Source organism: Rhinolophus sinicus, chromosome 18 (assembly GCF_057876585.1).
Source record: "Rhinolophus sinicus isolate RSI-liver-muscle chromosome 18, RSI-T2T, whole genome shotgun sequence".
Classification (NCBI taxonomy): domain Eukaryota; kingdom Metazoa; phylum Chordata; class Mammalia; order Chiroptera; family Rhinolophidae; genus Rhinolophus; species Rhinolophus sinicus.
This window is the reverse complement of record NC_142518.1, coordinates 109,170,838-109,195,993: the sequence shown is the minus strand read 5'-3', so window position 1 is coordinate 109,195,993 and position 25,156 is coordinate 109,170,838. Positions and strand designations below refer to the sequence as shown.

The 25,156-nt window shown below is 42.9% G+C and overlaps 1 protein-coding gene across 1 annotated transcript; it reads right to left on the bottom strand.

The window, feature by feature from the left end:
• Positions 1–945: 945 nt before the first annotated feature.
• On the bottom strand, positions 946–25,136 carry LOC109434366 (uncharacterized). Its single transcript, XM_088795062.1, has 5 exons — positions 17,841–25,136; positions 17,083–17,109; positions 12,107–12,157; positions 7,455–7,644; positions 946–5,805 (listed from the first exon to the last, which is right to left on the bottom strand). Exons 1-5 carry the CDS (start codon positions 17,842–17,844, stop codon positions 5,748–5,750), a joined length of 330 nt encoding a protein of 109 aa, XP_088651188.1. The 5' UTR covers positions 17,845–25,136; the 3' UTR covers positions 946–5,747.
• Positions 25,137–25,156: the final 20 nt, after the last annotated feature.

Here is a 25,156-nt window from a genome sequence, read left to right as displayed (position 1 = left end):
CTCCACTACTTTGCATAATTCACTCACCATCCCCTGAGAGAATGAATCATGGACGACGTGAAGGAGCTGATTTTGGATTCAGGACGACTTTGAGGTGGTGGCTCAGATAGCAATCAACGGCTGGGCGCACCTAAGGCCAGCATGAGGGCACTGAGAGACCAAGGGACATCAGAAAAGAAGAAAGAAAGGAAGGTAGGAGGCACCAAAGACAAACCCCACCTACTTCCTCATTTAGGCTCAGGCCTCCCACACTGTCTCCCAGATAGCTGATGGGAAATGCCTCCCAAGCAGGAAGCGTGGATTTTGGCCCCTACTCCCTCTTCCCCTGGTGGAATTCCAGGGTCTGGGGGTAGAGAGGCACAGCGTGCCAAGACCATCCAACCTGCTTCCATGCCGCATGGCAGAGCTTCTCCCCTTCTCTTTGAGAAACGGAAGCCCATTCCACACATCTGCCGGAAAAGTCTCCAGGGAATGCCTTCCCTCAGAAACTTGGGGAGACCCAGTTATGAATGGGGCCACTATGCAAATCTGCCACAGCAGATTTAAATCCCAGATGGGCATCTCTTTGTTCAGGGAACACAAAATAACTGGAGAGTGAGGATAGAGAGGGTAGAAGAGATTTAGAAGACTGAGTTAACAGGTTTGGCTACTGATATGGGTAGGAAGGGAAAGGCCTTGAGGATAGGATAGGTAGGTATTGAAAAAGTTGCAGACAACAACATGGATGGACCTAGAGAACATTATGTTAAGTGAAATAAGTCAGAAAGAGAAAGACAAATACCATATGATCTCACTTATATGCGGAATCTAAAGAAAAGAATAAGTGAATGAACTAATCAGAAACAGTTTTGGAAACATGGAGGAAAAACTGAGGGTTGCTAGAGGGGCGGGGGGGTGGGGATAAGGGGAAGGTGAGAGGTTTTGGGAACGTACAGAGGGATAGTGGATGGGGGAGGGGGGTTCACACAGTGTGAGGGATATAAATGATAAACGTCTAAGTTTTGCTTTGTCTTGTGCACCTGAAACTAATTTAAAAAAATAAATAAATAAATAAATAAATAAATAAATAAAATTAAAAAAAAATAAACTATCAACTTAAAAAAAAAAAAGAGGCTTAAAAAGGATAAAAAAAAAAAAAAAAAAAGAAAAAGAAAAAGTTGCAGACTATGGCAAATCGGTGGGTGCCATTCCCCGAGATGCTAGGTAATGAAAGGGAAAAGATGATGCTGATTTTTATTCCTTACTTACCTGTACAAGATGAGTCTGAGGAGTCTGGGGGACAAGTGAGTGCAGGTGTCCAAAAGGTGGGTGGCTCTACAGGTCTGGCATTTTGGAGGAGTGGTGTGGGCTAGAGAAACGTGTTTGGGCATAACCAGCATGAAGATGGTAACTGTGGTGTGGATGAGATGGCCTAGGACAGAGTGTACAGAGCAAAAAGGACTGAACCCTTGAGGACAGAGCAACTTAGGAACCAGGTTTCCTGGGTATCTACCCAAAAAAATCTGAAAACATTTATAGATAAAGGAACCAGGTTGCTCACCTGGCAGCTTCCCTGTAACGGTTCTTTGAGGGGAAAAGAAAAAAAGAAAAAAAAAAAAAAAGAAAAAACCTTTGTGAAAAAAATTCCAGGATCCCAGTAGAAAAGCAACACGTTTGACTTCATTTCCAATACAACATGTTGGCTGCAAGTGCTGTAAGTTTTGCACAGATTCAGGCAGTGGAACTTACTGGAGAGAAATTAAAGCAAAAATGATTTGTGAGGAAGATGCTGTACTTTGATAAAATGAAGTCTGTTCCCTAAACCACTTCAAACAGCTCTTCATCTCATGTGTCAGGATCAACCTTTGTAGACAAAAACCTATTTCGGTCAAGTCTTTACACACTGGATTGGAAAGGGCTCCTTCACTGATGGGGCTGAACAGAATAATCAGACAGCAATTTCCTTGGTCCTGGTTGAAAACTGATGAGCTGAGTGGAGGTGCTTTCATCAACTATATACAGAGCATAATTTTATGTTTAAGCAGCTGATGACAGCACACATTTTCCATAATAGGCACTCTAACTGCAAGAAATAATGATCTGAGAGGAGGTGAGAGGCTGTTGATGGACTTACTAAAACCTTAGCAATAGCTAAGTAATACTGATTAAGGAGCACTGACAGTCCATATGACTAAGTCTTTAGCATTCGAAGCTCCTTAGAATAGCCCCTCCATGTCAGCACTGAATTTTATGTGCCTTCGTAAGTGACAAGAATGCATTAAGAGGGAATTGTGGAAATCAGAAAAGTTGCCCTCTCCCAAGTAGACTCTGGTGATGAATCACTGAGGTGAGGACATTTGATGCAGTCCCTGTTGCAAAGAAAGGTGCTTAAAGCCCTTTGATAAAGTAACCTTTTATCACCAGTCTTCTCTTTCTCCTCCACTTCTAGCATCGTCTGTTAGAAGAGACAGGCATGGCCACAGAGATGGAGGCCTCTTCTGTAGAATGACTCACCCTCCCTGGAGCCTTGAACAACTGCTTGGTGGGGGACTCAGGTGAAGGTGAAAGGAATTCTTGGGGTTTGGGGGGAACCTCAGTAACTAAGAGCAGCCATATGTCACACTGTCAGCCCCCAGGGAAGGAAGTCTGTTTTACCTGCTGTATTAGTTTTCTGGGCTGTTGTAAATTAAGAAGTACCACAAACTGGATGGTTTAAACAACAGAAATCTTTTGTCTCAGTTCTGGAGGTTAGAAGGGTCCTTCCTTCTGAGGGCTGAGGGAAGGATCTATTCCAGGCCTCTCTCCTTGGCTTGTAGATGGCTGTCTTCTACTTATGCCCTCACATGGCATCCTTGTGTGCACATCTGTGTCCAATTTCCCCCTTTTATTGGATTAGGACCCACACTAATGACTTTCATTTTAACTTGATTATCTCTATAAAAACACTGTCTCCAAATACAGTCACATCGAGGTACTGGGAGTTTGGATTTCAACATATCTTTTTTTTTGGGGGGGGGAGGGGTCACAATTCAACCCATAACACTTGTCAAGCATGTAATCTGGTCCCCTGGAGAAAGCACCATCACCACATTGCAGGACCTCTTGCTGGTAAGTGACTTTGAGGCTTTGATCCATGGACTGATGGAGCTACAGGGTCCCCTAGAAACCAAACAGTCCCACAAGGAACTGGTCTATATTTACGAGTCAGTGGTTGGGTGAAGACCACGGCTTTGTTCTTAGCAAGTGCCAGAAGCCTCAGGCAGAGGCCATGGGGAAGCTGGGGAAAGGGCTTGCTCTGAGGACGAGTGAGTGGCCCTCCTGGCCATATTTGTCAATGGCTGTCTGCCCTCCCCCATGTCCTCTTCCCTGCCCTCACCCATTCCTGGTGTCCACGAGACCTGACAGTGAGTTCAACTAAGACAGGTTCTTCCGCCTATCCAAGTGCACTTTAAATCCATTTCAAAACTAAAAGAGAGAAGACAGAGGAAGAAGTAAAGAGAGGTGACTCAGCCATTACAAACTGTGATTGAAAATTAGAGTAATTTGAACATATGCTGAACTTTCTCCTTCAGTAGTAAAATGAGGGATCAAATTGATTGTGCAATCTTCATGTAGTTTTCTCTCTCTGAAGTCTGCAGATCAGTCTGTTACCCCCTTCTCCCCCTTTTTCCCTAATTGTGGTAAAATACACATAATGTGAAATTTCCCATTTTAACCATTTTTAAGTGTGCAGTTCAGTGCTGTTGCCACCCCTGGCTCTTTCGCACTGCCGAACGCTCCCAGAAGCACTACAGCTGAAAAGCTGGGCAAGGATTTTCTGTCAGCCATACTTTGGCCCAAACCTCAGCTCTGCCACATACTGGCAGTGACCTTGGACAAAGCTTCTTCACTTCTTCTCCGACCCCTAATTTTCTCATTTTTAAAATAGGCTATCCTTCCCAGGGTATTGGGAGAGTCAAAATGAGTATCTATGCACCTATCACTTGGCACAGAGAAAAAGTACAGAGTGTCTAATCTTATTAGCTACTGTCTCGCAAGAAATAATAAAATTTAGTTTATTCTCTGAGAAATCAGTCGTGCTGCCTGTACAGTATGGAAGATCAGAGAAAAATTAATCTAAGCCACCTCCTCGAATTCTAAGATACATGGAATCGCCCACTTCATTGCTCAGCTGCTGCTTCTCACCCCCCCTCCCCCACCTCCACAACCCAGGGGCACTTGGTCCCCGTTGGTCTCTCTCCCAGTCGGCCCACTAACCCTAATCCCAGCTGAATGCATAGGAATGACCCCTTTCCAGCCCTGCTCCTCATGGCTTTTGAAACATCATCTGACACTTATTTAAAGCCACACGCTCTGGTTTTCATCCCTTCCGGTCTTCTTCCTGGACTCCTCTTCCCTGACCTGACACTTAGAGCCTGGGCCCGAGGCTCGGTCCTGCATCCTCTTCTCTCACCATCTATACAGTCGCCCTGGGGAGCTCACAAATGCCCACGGTTTACCTCTTCAACATGGCGGATGCTCTTGATGCCAAAATCTGTACTTCTAGGCTTGCCCTGTCTCCTGAGCTCCAGACCCACCAACTCCCTACCAGGCATCTTCCTACCCCCTCAATACCCTATCAAGTACCTCAGGTGTTACGAAGGTCTAAAGCAGAAGGAATTCTCTCCCCCACCCCCCAAAACACCTACTTCTCCCCTAGTCACCACAACCTCAGTTGCCCACGCCAGAAACCCTACATCCCTCCTTTCCCTCACTCTCAAAGTGCAGTCAGCAACAAACCTTGTTAGCACCACCTTCAAAAAATATAGATCAAGATGTCCATGCCTTTCTGCCCCTTTCGGGACAGAGTTCCAGCGCCTTGGTACAACAGAGAGTTGTTGTCTTTGGATCAGGGGACTAAAGGTGATTTTAACTTTTTTTCTTTTTGGCTTATTGCTATTTTCCAAGACTTCCTCCACAAACTATCTCCAAACTATCTCTTTAAACCTTTGCTGTTCGAAGTGTGCTCACCAGGCCAGCGTCATCAGCATGACCTGGGCACTTCAGGCCTGATCCCAGATATACCTAAATTGCCATTTTAAGCAGATTTCCATGCGATTCTTATGAACACTCAGCTTGAGAAGCATTGGTCTGGTTTCCTGGCACTCCCACCTCCCTTATTCTCATCTATCCTGTGACTTCCCCACACATCCCATGATGCTCCTCTGCCTGCAATTTCATGGCCTCTCCCCACCATCCAATCTTGCCATATGCTTTTACGTGTCATCTCAGGAAAATAAACACTGAGGGGAAATATTAGGTTTATGAAAGGCCAAAGTTGATATTCTTAATATGTAAAAATCATCAATAGAAAAAAGATCAAACACTGAAGATATTAAAATAGCATAAACTAGAGAAGGAAAAGACAATGGTCAATAAACATTTGAAAAAAATGTAAGCCTCACTAAAAATCAAAGAAATGAAACTTACAGCAAAAGTGATACATTGCATTAGTTATCTATTGCTGCATAACAAACTGCTCCCCAACTGAATGGCTTACGGACACAAATACTGATTATCTAATAGTTTCTGTGGATCAGGAATTTGGTTGTGGCTCACCTGGGTGGTTCTGGCTACAGGGTCTCTCTGTGGAGATGTCTGCTGGGACTTCAGTCATCTTAAGGCTTAAATGAAACTGGAAGACCTGCTTTCAAGGTGATTCACTCACATGGCTGGCAAGGTGGTGCTGGTGGTTGGCAGGAGGCCTCAGTTTCATATCACATAGACCCTCACACGGTTGCTTGAGTGTCCCTGTGACATGGTGTTAGCTTCCAACAGAACAAGTAACTGAAGACAGCCAGGAAGAAGTGGCAGTGCTGTTTACACCTAGTTTCAGAAGGGCATACCATATATGCGCGCGCGTGCGCACGCGCGCACACACACACACACACACACACACACACACAGAGGAATATTATGCAGCCTTAAAAAAGAAAGAAATTCTGTCATTTGCGACAACATGGATGAACCTGAAGGACATTATGCTAAATGAATAAAGCCAAACACAGAAAGACAAATACTACATGATCTCACCTATATGTAGAATCTAAAACAGTTGAACTTATAGAAGCAGATGCTAGAATAGTTGTTGCCAGGGGCTGGGAGGTAGGGGCAATGGTAAGATGTTGGGTCAAAGAGTACAGTTTCAGTTATGTAAGATGAATAAGTTCTGGCGATCTAATGTACAATAATGTGACTATAGTTAACAATACTATAGTGTATGTTTGAAATTTGCTAAGTGCTTAACTGATCTCACCACACACAACACACACACACAAACACGCAAAGGTAACTACGTGAGGTAATGGAGGTGTTAATTAGCTTGCTTGTGGCGATCATGCCGTGACACACACAATGTATACCTATAACAAAACATCCAATTGCACACCTTAAATATGTGCAATTTTTATTTGTTAATTATACCTCAGTACAGTTAGAAAAAAAGAAAATATCAAAAAAAATAATTTTTTAAAAAAGAAGTCTGTACCTATCACTTCTGCAATATCCCAGCGGTCTTACAGGACAGCCCTATTTATTATGAGAGGGGACCACACAAAGGTGGGAATATCAGACAGTGAGGATTGTCGCAGCTTAGTCTATAGTTTTACATGGTCAATACTTTGAAATGACTTGGTATTGGCAAGAGTGGGAGAAAAATGGAAGCTCTCACACACTGCCGGTTTGTATTTAGCCTTAAAATGTGCATAACCTCTGACCCAGCAATTTTCATTCTAGGAATCTGTACTAAAGAAATAATTACAGATGTACAAAAAAAAACTAAGAGTAAGGATGTTAATCATAGTTAATAATCATGAATATTTTGCAACAACTAAAATTACCATAATAGAAAATGGGTTAAGTACATTAGGGTACCTGTACAACAGAATATTATGTAAAAGAATATTTAATGACATGAAAAAATACTCATTGCATCTGGTTAGATTTTTTGTTTCAAGGAAGCACTATTGAGAACATTTTTAAAGCATTTGTGTATATACATAGATAAATGATAGATAGACAAAAGATATACTTCAAATGTAAGCAGTATTATCTCAGGTGGTGGTATTACAATGATTTTTTTTTCCTTTTGGAAGTAGTAATCCTCTGATAATAAGAAAAAAATTGATATATTTTAGTTTACAAAAGATTCAGTCCAGGCATTACCGCCTCCCAGAAGCTTCCCCAATCCCTGATTTTGCTGCTCTCACCCTCCAGCCTGAATTTGCTGATTCCTTCTCATGCGCCCAAAGCACCCTGTCCATACCTCTCATGGTACACTTTCCAAGTAGGATTGGCTTGCTTGTCCTTTCCCCCTCACTAGACTCAGATGGTGCCATGTCGTATCCATCTGCATATCTCTGTTACCATGTACAAGGCCTGGTAAACCACAGGCACTTAGTGTGGTTTGTTGAACAGAAGTAAGTGGCACTGCTCACCTACAGCCAAGCCAGCTGGTGTATGGGTTGGTTCCATTACGACTCAAGGCTGTCCTGGGAGGAGTGAGGGCATTGGGGTGAGCAAGATGGTGTGGGGTGAGTCTGCTGTGCTTCTGGCCCACTCTGGCATCTTCCTTTGGAGCTCCAGAATCAAGAAGAGGGCATTGCATGGTACCTATTTGGTGGTTCTCTTAACAAGAGAAATGAATTGGTGGGATGTTATTAATCCTGCTGTTTGGTTTCAAGACCTACACATTTAACCTGAGCTTTATTTTGATAACCTTTAGTTCTGTCCCAAGTTTCATCAATTAAACAATGGCGGGCCAAGCACTTGAGTTGAAACAGAGATTGACCGAATTCAATTAGTAATATCTCAAAATCGTACTAAAAAATAGCCATGATCAAGCATCTAAGTTGGCTCCTTTACCACCACCCGCACAAACTGATCAGATAATGCTGTATATACAGCTCTGAAATACGACTGCCCAACTCTGGCGAAGCTTTTACATTCCAAACAGTTATGAACAGTTTAATCAATATGACAACCATTTGGGACAAGAACATATGGCAAAGTTGAGTTATAAATGTCCTTTCCTTACTGCAAAAATTTGGGACATTTTAATTGGGTCTTGAATTATGTTTATATTACCAAAAGGAAAAATTTCTTATTAATGAGGAAGGATGTTTCAAGCGTCTAAGTTTCCTTTCTAGAATAAATGTCATGAAATTAATCAAGGACAAAAGGACCACAGCTTATTCATCCCTAAGACTTAATTCTGACTGCATCCACATTAACATCAGAGCAAGGAAATTTCTTAACATCTGAAATGTGGGGCTGGCTAATGATAGCAACACCCTTTAGTGGCCAGGAACATTTTCCTCAGGCAAAGGGGCCAGGAAAAAAGGTGAGTGTGAGGAAATGCCCAAGATCAGCTCAGGAGTCCTGTCTGAGGTGCGTGGGCCTGGCTTGGAGGGCTCAGCTCTGTTGCTGCTCTGGTTTGCCTAGGTGACCACAGGCCAGTCCCAGGCCAGCTCTGAGACTCTGGGCCCTCCATCACCAGAGGAGTTTGGAATGAATCAGTCTCTTTTCTAAGCTCCTCAAGGTGATGAGCTTCCTGGAAAGGTGCTCAGGGGCTGCAAGTGGGTGTGACAGAACATCCCTCAGCACCCCCATACATGTGTGCGTGCGTGTGCACACACACACACACACGCATGCACTACAGCCAGGGTAGCTGTGCTCTCCCAATTTTCTCATAATGACCCTCCACAATAAATTTTGGTAGGAAAAGATGTTCTGTTCAAAATTAAAAGAACGTGAAGAAACATCTGGACTCATTGAGCTCAAAAGATTATATGATCTCTTCTACAGCTTTGTTGGCTCCATACTCCGATAAAGAGTCAGTGAAAATATGGTCAGCTAATAAGAATTTGGGTGGCAACTGTTTCTCTTTTTTTTTTCCTTTTGATTTTTGGTCTTCTTTGTTTGTTTCTGTGTTCCTTTTCAAAACTGCCACTTGTCTCCAAGGCTCCCTTGTACAGAACCCAAACAAATTGCTCAGGTAAATGACAGCCTGACACTTTCATATTTGTGATTCATTTGATGTTAGTCACATTTTCCCCCATTGGGAAGATCCATACTTTCGCGACAAGCACTTCATATTAATTTTAAAACTAGATTCAGTGATGTCATAATTTCTCATTTTGTTCAGTCCTGAAGCAGTCATTCCCTGTAGAGAAGGGGGATGCATTCCACCGGATAATTACTGTTGTTTATTATAGAGGCAGAAAGAGCAATAACATTTTCTTTTTTAGCATAGTCTCCTAATTCATAATAAGGAGATTAATAAAAGATTAAGGAATAATGAGGGGGGTAGTTATTATATTATGAATCATTCTTTTATTTACTGTTTGTAGGTATTTGGACTTTGAAAAATGAAGTCTTCCTGGCACTTTTTCAGTTCATCCCTAATATTTGGTGGCAATTAGGTATCCCAACTTGGCCTGGGGTAGCAGGGAGGTTCCCTTCTCAAGTTCAGTAGGTGAAGACCAATGTCAGACCCACTGGGACTGAGTAGCTATATAGAAGAAAATACAGGTGAGGAAGAGAGGGGCTGCTGTTAACTATAAGACACAGATGGGAAGAAAGCTCAGAAGACTCTCTTAGGAAGAAATATTTTTTGTGGAAACAGAAAATGTTGGGGTTTTTTTTTGGTTTTTTTTTTAGAATTTGCTTGAGCAGTAACAAGTGGAAATCATTAAGAGAAAGGTTTCGACTCACCATCTGAGTGTTTGGCCTGGTAAAGAACATTCTGACTTGGATGTGTCTGTCTGTTCCCAGGCCTGCAGTTAATAAACATTAGCAAACAGCTCCAGAGGTAATTGTGCTGTGGCTGGAAGGGGAATGAAGTGGGTGCAGGCTCCAAGGTGGTTCTATTGGAGGCCTGTATTTTTAATTTGTAGCTACTTTCTGTAAAATGCAGCCTTTGAGTGAAATCTGTGATTTCACAGTTGACCATACTAGCAATGGGAGTAGATTTTCATTTTGTTTGGGTATGTTTTCCAGAATCAATTTTTTTAAAGGAGGGTGCAGCTCACAGTGGCCCATGTGGGGTTTGAACCGGCAAGCTTGGTGCCACCAGCACCACACTTGACCAACTGAGCTAACCGGCCACCCCCAGAATCAATTTTAAAAGAAGCACCATTACTTAGCAAATAGGAGTGATAATCTAAATGAGGGCACCTTGAATTCACCCCTGCAGTGTGCAAAACGACTTACAAGTGTCATCTGCCTGGCCTTCGTAAAAAAATCTGTGTGCAACAGGTGGGTGCTGGCTCCACTTACTGATGGGGACATTCAGGCACAGAATGATTATGGGAATTAGCCAAGTGTCTCTCAAAACTTGAGATATACTTTCCCTACTGTTACTGCTTTTCCATGAGACATGCCTCCTGAAAATGGAAAAAATAGAAATGTACCCAAATTGTCCCCATCTAGTGCCCCACCTTGTACGTATTTCTGACAACCCAGGAGAAGAGACACATCTCTAAGTAGGAGTTTGTTGATGCCTATTGTTTTTTGAAACAAACTGAGCTACCAGTGCCCACCCCTCTAAGTCACTTGTCCTCTCTGTGGGTCCTTCTTCCCTTTCCTTCTATCAGTGAAATTGCTAGTGCAATCATTGGAGCAAGGAGCAAAGTATGTCTCCACAAAAAGAAAACGAACGGACGGCATGCTGGCTGTTGGCATTAATCCCAATGGGTGTGTTGCGGGGCGGGGGCAGGGGGGGAAGGAGAGTAGGACAGGTAGGAGGGGATTGGCACTATATTTCAGTAGACCTGCTTTGCTGGCTTTCTGGATAAACAAACCAAAACCCCAAAAGGCTGCTTGGACAGTCTCCTAACCCCACACTGCCACCGGAAGCAGCACCAGCTGAAATGCTCGCTGGGCTCATAACTCAGACACAGATTTGTAGCTAAGCCACAATGGAATGCAGGCTCCAAGTTCGCCTTCGTTCAAAGCCTGTCTTCCAAAGTCCACGTAAAGGCATCTCGCAACGGGATCCCATTACTCTTCCTCGCACCACACTCTGTCTTGCATGAGCCCATTCATTCCCTCATTCCTCCCTTCCCTATTCCCTGCAGGCGGGCATTCAGCGTCCATTCATCACGTGCCTGTTGTGTGCTAGGTGCTATGCTTCCAACTGCTGCAAAGTTTCTCATTATAAAATGAAAAGTGATGCGTAAAGCAAGCCCTTAGTTCAGGACATTGTTTCTATTCAGGACATTCCATCCTCCTGCCACACGTTACCGCCCAACCTTACCTTGCCCTGGTCTCCTACGTCTCCGATTGGCAGGGTTCCTTCCTATTCCTTCACTATGCCAGGACCATGTACTGTGAAATAAAAAGTCCTTTAGCCCCGCACCTGCTACATACACCACCACCAAGCAGCCTTTTCTGTTATACAATCACGTCCATGCATCGAGAAGCCCACTGACCCCCAGGCCAGACGGTACCAAAGCGGGGCATCTCGGCGCATCCAAAAATGTTTCCTTTTATCGGGCCAAAATCTACCTTCCCTGCACCATTCACACAACCCAGGACAGGGCGCTGCTGTTAATTAGAACGTTTGGTACCGTAAGAAACTTGGCAGCATTCTGCCGTGTAACTCCACATCCATAGAATAGTCTTTCTTGGTGTGTTTGTTTTCCTGGTTCTCTCTTTCTTTTCCTTTCTTTATAACTCACATTTAAATTACTTACTGGGGGAGGAATACAAATGAGACTCAGTGGGACCCCATGAGTCATCATTTCAGTGGGAAACAAAGCAACCTTGCTTCAGAGAAGCAATTTAATTAATTTTGTTATGCGCTGTGGAAATAAGGCTTTAGCGATGATTCAAAACACTTATGTGCAATTGTCTAAAAATAAGCAAACAACACAAATTACTGTCTGGTTTTGCGGTATGGAAATATTAAAATAGTTAGACATTTTAAAATAAAAAACAATGTACAGTTTAGTGTACTATTAAGGAGGGGAAAACACAGTGGAGTCTTAGCTGGGTGTACGCCCCAAGTAAACGGAAGCAAACATGGTACCCAGGAAAGACAAGGCTTAGTTTGAACAGCCCTCCTCTGACCTAGGAGAAGACATACCTTCCATTCCAGCCTGTGGACTTCCCACTCCATGCATCCCTGTTTTCTCATCTGTAAAATAGGAATGAATCGTGTCATACCAATTTCCGGAGTTGGGGACAATTGAGAAAGTAGGTATGAAAACACTTTGCAAACTGCAAAATGCGGGACCCAAACACGACATTGTTCCACTTACTCATGAATGATTCAATTTCTTCAGAGTAGAAAAGTAACACTCAGAGCTATAACTCTTTCAGGCAAGAACACTGCCTCTACTTTATTTTCGCACCTCTCTATTACCTGGAAACATGGCGAAACAGTGAGGGCCTTGAGACTTGTTCCTCCCCTCTCCACCAACACTGTGTCTGTCCATCTCCTGGGATGACACCTAGTTGTCCAAGCCAGAAACCTTGGAGTCTGCTTGATGCAACTCTTCCCTCCAACATCCAGTCCACTGGCTCACCCTTCAAAATATATCCAGAATCCAAGCATCTCCACTCCATGCAACAGCCCCAGTCCAAGCGTCTCTGATTTCATCATTTCTTTCCTGAATAATGGCACTGGCCACTAGCCTCCTAAGTGGTGTCCCCACCTCCACTCTTGCCCCTTCCCATCCAATCTTTTCATTTTTTTTTATTAAATTTATTGGGGTGACAATTGTTTCAGGTGTACAATTCTGTATTACATCATCTATAAATCCCATTGTGTGACAAAATAAAGAGGCCACCAACTGAATGGGAGAAGATTTTTGCAAACAGTGCCTCCGATAAGGGGCTAGTATCCAGAATATACAAGGAACTCATGCAACTCAACAACAATCTTTTCATTTTTGACTTTACGCTTGGGGCAGGTACTGTTGCCTCTCCACCTGCTGCTCTGTCCCTTCTTTCCTCCTAACTGAAGCCCTCCCTCAGGCTCAGGAAATCTGGCCATGTGACCCACTTCTGACCAGTGGGATTTAAGGTGGAATCCACTAGAAAGTTTCTGGGAAAGAATATCATCCCTGTCAAAAAGGGAGCGACACATGAGGCAAGTCCCCCTACCCCATCCTACCGCAACATTTAAACATTGTCATGTGCTTGGAGCTATGGCAGCCATAGATGTCGCACAGATATGGCAGCCATGTGTATAGCTGGAGAGCCACCTGAAGCCCCAACACCACCACACTACTGAATTAACCAATCTTGGAACCACCTACCTTTGGGTGCTTTTCTTAAGTAGCAGGGGTCAGCAAATTCTTTCTTAACAGGCCAGACAGTAGATAGCTTAGGCTTTGCGGTCCATCTCTGTCATAACTCAGCTCTGTCTTTGCAGCACAAGAGCAGCCATAGCCAATACTTAAACGAATGGCCACAGCTGTGTGCCAATAAAACTTTATTTATGGACACTGAAATTGGAATTTCATGTAACTTTCAAATACCCCAGAATATTCTTCTTCTGATTTTTTTCAAATAGAATTGTACACTTGAAACCTATATACTTTTATTAACCAATGTCACCCCGATAAATTTAATAAAAAAATAAAAATGTAAAAAACATTCTCAGCTCATGGGCCAGATAAAAATAGGCCAGATATGGCTCACAACAAGTTGTAGGCATGTCAACCCTTGATGAAATAAAAGCAAAACAAACAAAAAAACACAAATAAAAAACCTATCCTTATTTCTTATTTTCTTACTTGCAGCCAAGAGTATACTAAATAATACAATGGCCTCTCTTTTGCACTTCAATTTTTTATTTTAAAATATTTCAAACACACTAAAAAATACAGAAAATTTAACATGCACCTATTATTTATATCCCCACTACCTACATTTAACTGTTAACATTTTACCATACTTGCTTCAGATAATGTTGTAAATAAGCCTTACCAAATAGCTCCCCCTACAGAGGTACCAGATACCCTGCAGCAGCTTTGTGTTCTAGGCACCCTGGTACTTCCATGTACTCCTGTATCCATAAACATTACGCCCTATTGTTTTGTGAGTTTTAAAACTTTACATAAATGGCATTGCACTGCAGACAGCCTATTTTCTTTCCACTTCTTCTCCTCCTTCAACATGATCCATATTGATACATGTGAAGTTGGTTCATTCACTTTTGCCATTGTGTGAGTAAGTCACAGTTCACCCAGCTGTTCCCCAACTAGGGGGCAAGTTGGTTGTCTTTCTGTGGCATCTGGCGTGTCCAGGGAGACTGGCATGAGGGTGTTCAACGCAGCAGTTTGCCTGGCAAAACTGTGGACACTAGCGAAGTATCCCGACACTTCTCCCCACTGTTGGCAAGGGAGCTTTCATCACGTCCCTCTCCTGCCCCAAACCGTTTGCTGGCTCCCTGTTGCCCAATCTGCGGACCCTTAGTCTTGTGCTTCTGCCCTTGAAGCTCTGCTCCAGCCATACTGAACCCACTTGCACTTCTGGGTCTTGGCACGTGCTTTTACTTTGGTCAAGCAAAGGGCTCACAAAGCCCCGTGTTTTGAGCCTGCCACCTCCCCAACCCAGGCCCTCCTACCCTTTCCCACCCTGCCCTGTGCCTGAGGTGCCCTCCTCCCAGCTGCAGCCCCACCTCCACTGCCCACTGCCAACTCCTTTGCTTTCCCCATACAACGAGGCATCACATCACCCAAGAAGCCTCTGGAGAACTTCCCCGACTCCTGTATTCCTGCAGCACAGCGCTCGCAGACGTCCTGTCAAAACGGAGTGTCCCTACTTACTTGCCTTTTCCCCCTCTCCCATCTGGGAGCTGCTCACCTTCAGGCACTATGTCCTTTACACTTCTCTGTCCCCCCACATTTGGCACATGGAAGGTACTCACTAAATATTTGATGAACTCTTATCTGAATGAACGAAGAAAAAGTCGGATCTCTACTGCATTAAGTCCCAGAAAAATGAACTCAAGAATTACGCAGACTGGGATGTGACTGACGGAATCGAATCTAACAGACTCTTCCCTGTGGAAATTTGAAACCAGTAAACACTGCTATTTATAGTCTCAGAAGCTTCACTTTAGTTTGATGATTCAACCAATTATTGAATTGCCCTAAGTTTTCTTCAAATTCATTTAAAACTATTCTGAAACATGAATTGACTCAAGTATTTAATTTTAGTTCAGACAAGCTTCTCGTGAAAGTATGTAAACTTTTAGAGAGAAAAAAATCCATACCTACTAGGAAATGAATTTATAAAAAGAATAATCACACACTGACTAGTAACCTAACCCAGGAATAAAAGGATTAATATTACCTTGAAAAGGTGATAATTGGCCCCTTATTCACCAGAAGGATTGGTTTTAATGATTACACATTAATGATTTTATTTCCCTTACTTTGAGGAAAAGATTTTCTTAGTATTTTATGCCAAAGCAGAAGTCCAAACGTGGTGTTCCATGAAGTTATGACACTGAATTTCTCGTGTCGTTTATGGAAATCAGTATCGTATCTTTTATGGAAATCAGTCTTACAAACACAACATGAATCTAAATGCACTTTGCTTACTGGAGACCAGGAGAGGCCACAGAAGAGATATTTAAAACATCTTAATTTACATCCTTGAAATCCCAGAGCTTAATACATGGGACCATATGGGAAAGCAATGTTTCTAATTACACCATATACTTCTTAAGCAGATGGCACAGAATATCAGTTAACACTCTCCTGAATACTCGACATTATCCCCAGGAACTCTGATACTCAGGGAGCCAAGTCCGTGAGGTGGAGATGGAGGTGCCACCCTACTTTTCCATGACTTGCTGTGTGACCTTCAGCAAGCTACTTTCCCTTTCTGGGCTGCAAATGTACTATGATGATCATGAGATGTCCGCTGTCCAGTAGTGTGAGGTATTTATCAAGTTTTCAAGTATATGTAATTTTATGTTAGTCTTTTGTAAATGGAACATAAGCAGTCACATCCAGTGCCTTCTAGAATCTGATAGGCTAGGGAAGTGTGGATTAAACACAAATGAGAACTATTATTCCTATTAAACGTTGTCATGACATATTTTTTAATCAGATCAGGGTATGTTGAAATAACAAGCAAACTAGGTCTAATTACTGATCTTATTTTTTTTAATTTTTAGTTTTTATTAAAATTTATTGAGGTGACAATGGCCAACAAAACTACAGAGGTTTCAAGTGTCCAATTCTATAATACATCATCTACATACTATATTATGTGTAGAAGGAGAACTGACTCTGGGTGGTGAACACATAATACTGGGTCTTATTTTTAATACCCAAGCTCCTAGATTTTTCTTCCCCCTGATGTGCTCATTTGCTAACTATAAAACAATAATTTTAATACTCCTGTCACTCTGAGTATCCACTATTACAAGTGTAAACACAAAATTAATATATATCCACAGGGGGATTTGTGTCCATAAACTATGTATGAAAATTATTCCACAGTGCAAAGCAAGCCCCCTAAAAGCCCCTTCCAATTACCAAGGCAATGAGGGTTAACAACTGATTCGGTGGAAAATTCCTTTGTGCATTCAAAGCCTGAAATCCCGCCAGAAGGGGAGAGAATCAACCAAACAATATGGTCGGGCTAGATTGAATCCACAGGACACATTATAGAAGAGGCCCTTAACTAGCTGAGCAAAGGAAAGAATTGCTCACCAGGTGAAGTTAATAAAGACCCTTTGACCAAGACTTCCATGACAAAGCTCTGCTAATTTTCTCAAGAAGAATCTGTTCCAGTGGTGAGTCACTGCCCTTTTACTGGCGTAATTTCAATGACATGCGATGGAAGAAAAGGTCACAATTTAGATTAATGTCATCTTTGGATGACGGAGTGGGTGAGTCACCAAGTGAAATTAATGCTGAAGCGTGGTTACCATTTTTTGCTGTATTTACTCTCCCCTGATACACTCTACGAATAACACATTCAATGAGGTATTTCAGGATTGCTGGTTGCTAGGTTTCAGCCTCACTCAAAGCTCTTCATTTCAGCATAGAAAAGAAATGTGGAAAATTTTCAAGATGACAATATCAAACTTACCGTGAGGCAATCGAAGTGCTTCAATGTCTATATACCGACAGGAGCAACTCCAGTGAGTGACATAAAATACAAAAGTTAAAGAAAGTCAAAGTTGGAAGAACTTTAGAAATCATTTTAGCCATTCCCCTTACTTTACAAGACACAGATTCAGCAAGTGAAGGAACTTGCCTAAGATGACACGGTTGGTGGCAAGAAGGGACCAGAACCTAGATCTTCTGTCTCCTGGACCAACATCCTCCCCCCAAATTGGGCATTCTTGACTTACATATTTAGTTTGTAGACTTTAGATTTTACAAAACGTTTCTTATTACTGGTAATGGGAAGCAGCAGCCAAGTTAACAGGATGACTTTTAAAAAAGATCTGAAAAGTTTCTCAGGTTTTTCTTGTTTGTATTAAAATATTTATTGTAAAGATGTGCTTTAACACTTCACCAAAGAAGATGGAAAATAAACACATGAAAAGCTCACACTCACATGCCATTAGGGAATTGCCAAGGAAAACGAGATACCACTGCACACCTATCAAACTGTTCCAAACCCAGAACACTGACACCGATAACACCAAATGCTGGCCAGGATGTGGAGCAACAGGAACTCTCATCCATTGCTGGTGGGAATACAAAATGGTGTAGCCGCTTTGGAAGACAGTTTGGCAGTTTCTTACAAAACTAAACATACTCTGACCATACGATCGCGCAATCATGCTCCTTGGTATTTACCCAAAAGAGCTGCAAACTTATATCCACACAAAAACTTACCCATAGATGTTTATAGCAGCTTAATTCATAATTTCCAAAACCTGGAAGCAACCAAGATGTCCGTTAGCAGGCGAATTGGTAAATAAATTGTGGCACATCCACAGAATGGAATCTTACTGAGTGCTAAAAAGAAATGAGCTATGAAGCCATGAAAAGATATGGAAGAACCCTAAATGCATATTACTCAGTGAAAGAAGCCAATCTGAAAAGGCCACATATGATTCCAACAATACGGCATTCTGGAAAAGGCAAAAACTGAGACAGTAAACAGATCAGTCATTGTCAGAGGTTGTTGGGAGGGAGGGATGAATAAGTGGAGCCCAGAGGAGCTTTAGGACAGTGACACTATTCTGTATGAAACTACTACAGTGGATCCATGACATTATACATTTGTTCAAACACATAGAACGTGCAACACCAAGAGTGAACCCTCACTCAGCTAAACTATGGACTTTGGGTGATGCTGATGTATCAATGTAGCGTCATCAATTATTCCAAATTTACCACTCTGGGGGGTGGGGGTGGGTGTTGATGGTAGGGGAGGCTGGAGAGGGCTTAAGGGGGTAAATGCAAACTCTCTATACTTTACACTCAATTTTGCTGTGGACTTAACATTTCTCTCAAAAATAAAGTCAATTCAAGATTTTTAAATGTGCTGTGGTTTTCATTTAGGACCTTGTACAACTCACGGATTTTGGAATAGGAAGTTCAACAGAGCCCACTCACTGGGCCAGTTTACAAGGGACAGTCTGATAGGTTCTGAGAGAAGCCACTAAACACTCTTTAGAACATGAAAGATAATGACATCACCCCAAAGAGGTTAATATTTAGTACAGAGCGATGTCTTAAGCACCAAAAACCACATTACATATTCATAATGAAAATAACTAAATATTCAACACACCAATGCTTATTTTGTTAAAATAATTACATGCATTTTAACATGTAATCAGGGTTCAGAAAGCTTGAGTTCAATATGACAATTGAAACATCTGCTGTTTCTGGTTAGAGGGATCCTCCTGAAACAGCTACCCCAATGGTCTATGGGATTGGAAATACATAAAGTTATCTGGAGGTTATTATAAGGAGGAGACTGATTATTATTAGTAAAATCAAAGCTAAATGAAACAGATAACAACATAAACATTATCACTTATTATGAAATTGTTAAAAATTAAACTTTTAAAACTCACTGCATTAACAGAAAGAACATAACATGCACCTTCTAGAATGAAAACTGCATCTACAGGAGATGCCAAAAAATGTATACAACTGAACACTTTGGTCAGTGTTGCTCAAGCAGTAGTCGCCATAATCAGAAGTGTCTGGACGCTGATGGTAACCACTTTGAGCACCTTTTGTAATTGCAGAAGTCAGACGTGACTTGTATTTATCTTTTGCTATCGGTACATACTGAGTATTACAACTTTAATAGTTTTTTCCTTTCTTAACATGTGTATACATTTTTTTGGCACCCTCTGTATTTCTGATAAATGAAGAACCATGTGTTCGAATGAGATCAAATATAAATAATGTGCACTCTGTAGAAAACATTGTGTTGAGGCAGATATGGGGCCTAATTCTGGAGGTCACCATGCCACTTGTGTGGAGTGAGCCATTGGCAGGGCTGCATCTGTACCCCCAAGACTCCCCCTCCATGGCTGGCCCAGCTGCCTCAGGGGCTCAAGGAAACAGGAAGCATATACTAAAGTCACACTCAATGGTAAGAATTCTAAAAAGGGACATAATATGGAATGACATTCATTCACTAAACACACACACTGTACACCTATTCTGTGCCTGGCACAGGGCAGGGTACTGGACATAGGAGCCTGAGCAAAATTGCTTCATGTGATGTCTACCTGCATGGAAATGCATGAGCCACAACTCGTCAGGCAGAGATCGGGGGTGGGGGTCAGGCCTGTTGAAAACCAAATCATGAAGCTCCCTAGGAATTCTCTTAAACACATCTGTGGGCAGTTGGTGTTTTGAGGAGGCGGTGACCTATCCAGAGAACTGCAGTCATGGGGTTCCAGCTTCTAGAGGCTGCCCAAATTCCCTGGCTCCTGGCTCTCTTCTTCCATCTTGAAAGCCCGAGTCCTTCTCACACCAGACCACTGTGACTTCCTCTTGCACTTCCCTCTTCCACTTGGAAGGACCTGTATGAGTTTCGCGTGGCAGCCATAATGGATTACTACAAACTTGGTGGTTTAAAACAATGGAAATTTATTCGCACAGTTGTGGAAGTCAGAAATCTGAAATGGAGGCACTGGCAGGGCGGGGCTCCCTCCAGAGGCTCTAGGGGAGGATTGTCCCCTGCCTCTTCCAGCCTCTGCTGGCCCTAGGCTTCTTTGGCTCATGGCCCCATCACTCCAGTCTCTCTCTCTTTCTTCACATTGCCTTCTCCTATGTGTGGGTCTGTTCCAAACTCCTTTTGCCTCCCTCATCAGGATACGTGTGACTACATTTAGGTTATCAGGGATTATGAAAGATTATCCCACCGGGATAATCCAGATAAACTCCTCCTCTCAAATCCTTGAATTAATCACATCTTTTCCCATAGAAGGTAATATCCACTGTTTTGCCACATAGGATAATAGTCAGGTTCAGGAATTAGTAAGTGAATATATCTTCGGGGTGTCATTGTTGAGCTTACTGCAAGACCCTTGTGATAACATTGGACCCACCCAGATGATCCAGGATACTCTTTTTCTCTTAAAGGCAGCTACATAGCAACCTTCATTCCATCTGCACCTTTAATTCCCCTTTGCCAGGTCAGGTAACATAGGAGGTCTGACAATTAAGTTAACGACGTTGCTAACCTTTGATAGCAGAGGTATTATTCATTATGAATTTCTACCAACTGGACAAACAGTTTACCAAGTTCACTGTTTGGAAGTGCTGAAACGGCTGCATGAAAAAGTTAGACAGCCTGAACTTTTCGCCAACAATACATGGCTCTTGCATCACGACAGTGCACCAGCTCACACGGCACTGTCTGTGAGGGAGTTTTCAGCCAGTAAACAAATAACTGTATTGGAACACCCTCCCTCCTCACCTGATCTGGCCCCCAAAGGAAATATTGAAAGGAAGACATTTTGATGACATTCAGGACATCAAGGATAATACGATGACAACTCTGATGGCCATTCCAGAAAAAGAGTTCCAAAATTGCTTTGAAGGGTGGACTAAGTGCTGGCGTCAGTGCACAGCTTCCCAAGGGGAGTAAATCAAAGGTGACCATTGAAGTAATGATATTCAGCAATGAGGTGTGTAGCACTTTTTCTAGGATGAGTTCGTGAACTTAATTGTCAAACCTCATATTCACAGGTTCCAGGGAGTCAGGCATGAACATCTTTGGGGAGTCATTATTCTGCCTACCACACTATAGAGCATACCTGTCATGGGCTGAAGTGTGTCCCCCCCTCAAATTCATATGTTAAAGTCCTAACTCCCAGTACCTCAGAATGTTACTATTTGGAGCAGGGTCTATATAGAAGTGATCAAGTTAAAGTTCAGTTCATTTGGGTGCATTTTAATTCAATCTGACTGGTGTCCTTATAAGAAGCGGTCAGGATACAGACACACACAGAGGGACGACCATGTGAGGACACAGTGAAAAGATAGCCATCTACAAGTCAAGGAGAGAGGCCTCAGAAGAAACCAGCCCTGCCAACACCTGGATCTCAGACTTCCAGCTGCCAGAACCGTGAAAAATAAATTTCTTTTTGCTTCACCAACCCAGTCTGTGATACTTTATTATGGCAGCCCAAGCACACTAACACAGTAAACAAGTCAAGGAAGCTGTTCTCCCATCATATTTACAGGTTCCATCAATACTTAAGAGGAGGGGAATACACAGGATTGTATACTAGGCAGCAGGACTCTTGGGGTATCTTCAGATTCTGCCTTCCACAGCTGGTGAGCCCCACCAGACTCTTTTGCGAAATCAGTTGGAAGGGTGGTTTAACTTCTCTTGCTTGTTCCATTTTACTGATTTTTCTCTTCTTTTCCTACTCAACTTTTAATCTTAATTCTAGTTGGTTCAAGATGGGTTAGGAGGGAGGAGGGAGCCAAGAGTGGAAGAAGGGAATTGTGTCTCTTGCTAGCAGCAGAAATACTAGGGGAAAAAGGCACGGTGCACTCACTCTGTCCTACATCCAGTTTTTAGGAAGGAAACAGAGCACAGAAATATGAACAGACTTCATTTTTCACAGCCCCCAAACATTTTCATTTTCTATTGTGAGTACTTTTAAAGCAACAAAACCTGACTATGCAACATACATTTTTCTTTAAAATACAGTACGTATTTCTATAGTTTACACATAGCTGAAAAAAATCAGATTGTTTCTACTCTAATTCTTCATGGTTTTGTGCATGTTAACAGGTCAGACCTGAACTTGACGATGTTGCTGATCGTTGCAGAATCACACAGCAGGACTGGCGAGTGTTCCCAGACCCAGATGCAGGCTGCCTCTCACCACCACGTCATCTTCAGGAAATGTCTTAGGCGGATAACAGCTAAAGGACTGTAGCTGCTACTACATTCTATGAGACATCGCTACAAGGGAAAACGCTGGGCACCATGCCCACAAAAAGCACATCCAGCTGTACGTGTCCCAGTGTTTCCAAAGAACCTCAGATGCAGTGGTGAGGTTTGGGGGTGGAGCAATGATTGAGAAAGATGGTGTTTTGGGCTTCAGAGTAGAGCGCAGACTCCAGGAAACCGAGAGCCACAGATATGGATGGGAGAAAGAATTTGATGACACTCCAACTGTTTCAGTCTTCTTCCTGAGGCAGAGGTGACAAAATTTTGTTCAGAGGGGCTGTGTTGGTATGTTGCCACTTACTAGCGGCTAGCCCTCATGCAGCTGTAAGGTCCTCTGGAGGATGGCCCTACCCCAGGCCCTGCCCTGTCCTGACACCGACATTTGTTCCATGCTCCATCATGCACACCTCCCATCCCTCCATCCCTATCTATGTGTATGTTCATATCTATCTACCTATATCCTACATATCTATCTACAGCCATATCCATGTCTCCATACAAGGTCTGACAATTAAGTTTATGAACTTGTTGCAATGATGTTGCTAACCTCTTTGATATCAGAGGGATTATTCATTATGAATTTGTACCAACTGGACAAACAGTTCACCAAGTTCACTGTTTGGAAGTGCTGAAAAGGCTGTGTGAAAAAGTGAAGACGACCTTAACTTTTCGCCAACAATTCATGGCTCTTGCCTCATCACGAGGGAGGGAAGCCTGAGGATGCTACCAACACACTGAGAAGAACGCGCAGAGAAGGTTGCAGAGAAATGGAGCAGGAACCCTAATTAAAGTGTGCCAGTGGATCAACCCCATCTCTGGACTTTTCCGTTGTTGAAGCAGTTTGAACTACATCTTCTGCTACTTGCATTTGGCTAAAACAAGGCCAGGCCCTGGGGATTCAATGGTGAAAACGACAGTGCCTACCCTCTTCCTGAGTTTACGTTTCAGTGGAAGGAGATGGATAATAAACAAATACCCAAGATAATTTCATCCAATGTTACGTGTTACGAGAGAAATGGGGGACCTGCAACTTTCGATTAGTTGGTCAGGGGAGGCGGCACAAGAGTTGACACCTGATGGGTGAGAAAGAGCCAATCCTGGGAAGAGCTGGGGGAGAAGGTACCAGGCAGAGGGAATAGCCAATGCATAGATGGGGGGATGGAAGTGAGCATGGAGCTTTGGGGAACAGGAAAAAGGCCCACAGGCTGGCGAATGTTGAGCAAGGAGGAGTGAATGAAATGAAGGTAAGTGGTCTTACTTGGAGGCTGTGTATGGAGTCGGGATCTTACTCTGAGCGAAACTGGCAGGATTGGCGGATTTTGAGCAGAGGTATGCTATGCCTGATCTAATATTTTAAAAAGAATCTTCTAGCTGATTTGTGGCAAAATGACTACAGGAGCAAGAAGAGAAGCAGAGAGCAGTAGGAGACGCCAGGCGAGGATTGAAGCTGGTCTAGACCCAGGTGGTAGCCAAGAAGATGGCGAGAAGTGGACAGATGCAGGGAGTGTAACTAACTTGTAGGATCCAATCCCTCTGGGCGACCCTTTGGAGGAGAAATTGCTCTCCCCTGGAATCCTGTATTTTCTAGAAGGGTTAACCTAAATAACAGCAGGGTGTATGCAGAGTGGAAAGATGTAAGCAGTGAGGGGAAAAACAGTGGGGGGCAGGGGAGTCATACTATTCAAAGACCAGATATGTGAGGAAACCATTTCTGGTTTGTTCCACAATTTCCTTTACTTTGGAAACCAGATTCCCTTAAGCTCTGGTATTAGGTTTTCAATCTCTTCAAAGACCACAGCAGGGATGATTCCAAATAAGGGGAAGGCGTCAGAGGGGCAGGTGGCCATTTCTCAGCATGCCTGTTTCTAAGTGAGCTGTCTCCTGTACTACAGTTTTAACATAATTCATAAACAGAGAAGTCAAGTCAATATGGAAGGTCAGGGACCCAGTAAAAGTCTCCAGATTTTAAACTGAACCTTCAATGCAGCATTATACAGGATTCTACCTTTGTCTAATAAAGTACCTGCTACTTCAGGCTCACTTTACATAAACATCTTCAAGTCCAGCATTAAAAACATACATACACAATTCTCAATCTCTAGCAGCAGGTCTCAAACCAGCTGTGTCAGATCACCGCCTGTTACAAATATGTATCCCTGGGCCCCACCCCCAAAGGTTCTGACTCAGTCAGTAGGTCTGGGTTAAGTCTTGGCAGTAAATCCTACAAGGCGATTCCAGTGATTTCTGCAATGTCATTCATTACCTGTGTCCCGAGTTCCCTGGATATTTTATAATCTGTACTTTTGTATATGAATGTGACTGTATATAATCTGTATATTTTGAAACTAAGATATCGCAAATCTGTTTGGTAGTGGATAGGATTTTAAAAGAACTAGCTGGAGCTCTGAGAAGCACAGCAAGAAGCTGGAGTACAATCAACAGGTGGCCAGAGGACAAAGAGCACTGGCATGAGGGGTGGCATGCTGGACATCACCACGAAGTGACTACCACCATAGTTAATTAGCCACGAGTATTTCTCAATCTCTCTTTCAGCAGTATTTGAAACCCCTTCATCCCCAAATGAATTTTAAAGCCTCAGGGCCAGGAGCTTTCTTTCCCCCACCTACCACACAAATTCTGATGGGCCCATCACGGATGGAGTTGAACCAGCCCTTCCTGTCTGAGCACCCTACATAGCCCCCCACCAGTTTGAGCATCTGTGGTCTACATTTACTGCATAGAAGCTTACCGTTGCCAGCTCTGTACA

Coding starts and splice junctions, on each gene's coding strand:
- LOC109434366 (XM_088795062.1), bottom strand. Junction 7,645..12,106: donor TCCACAGGCTGGAATGGAAG/GTATGTCTTCTC, acceptor TCTCTTGTTAAG/AGAACCACCAAATAGGTACC. Junction 5,806..7,454: donor ACCAGCTGGCTTGGCTGTAG/GTGAGCAGTGCC, acceptor GGCTGTCTTCAG/TTACTTGTTCTGTTGGAAGC.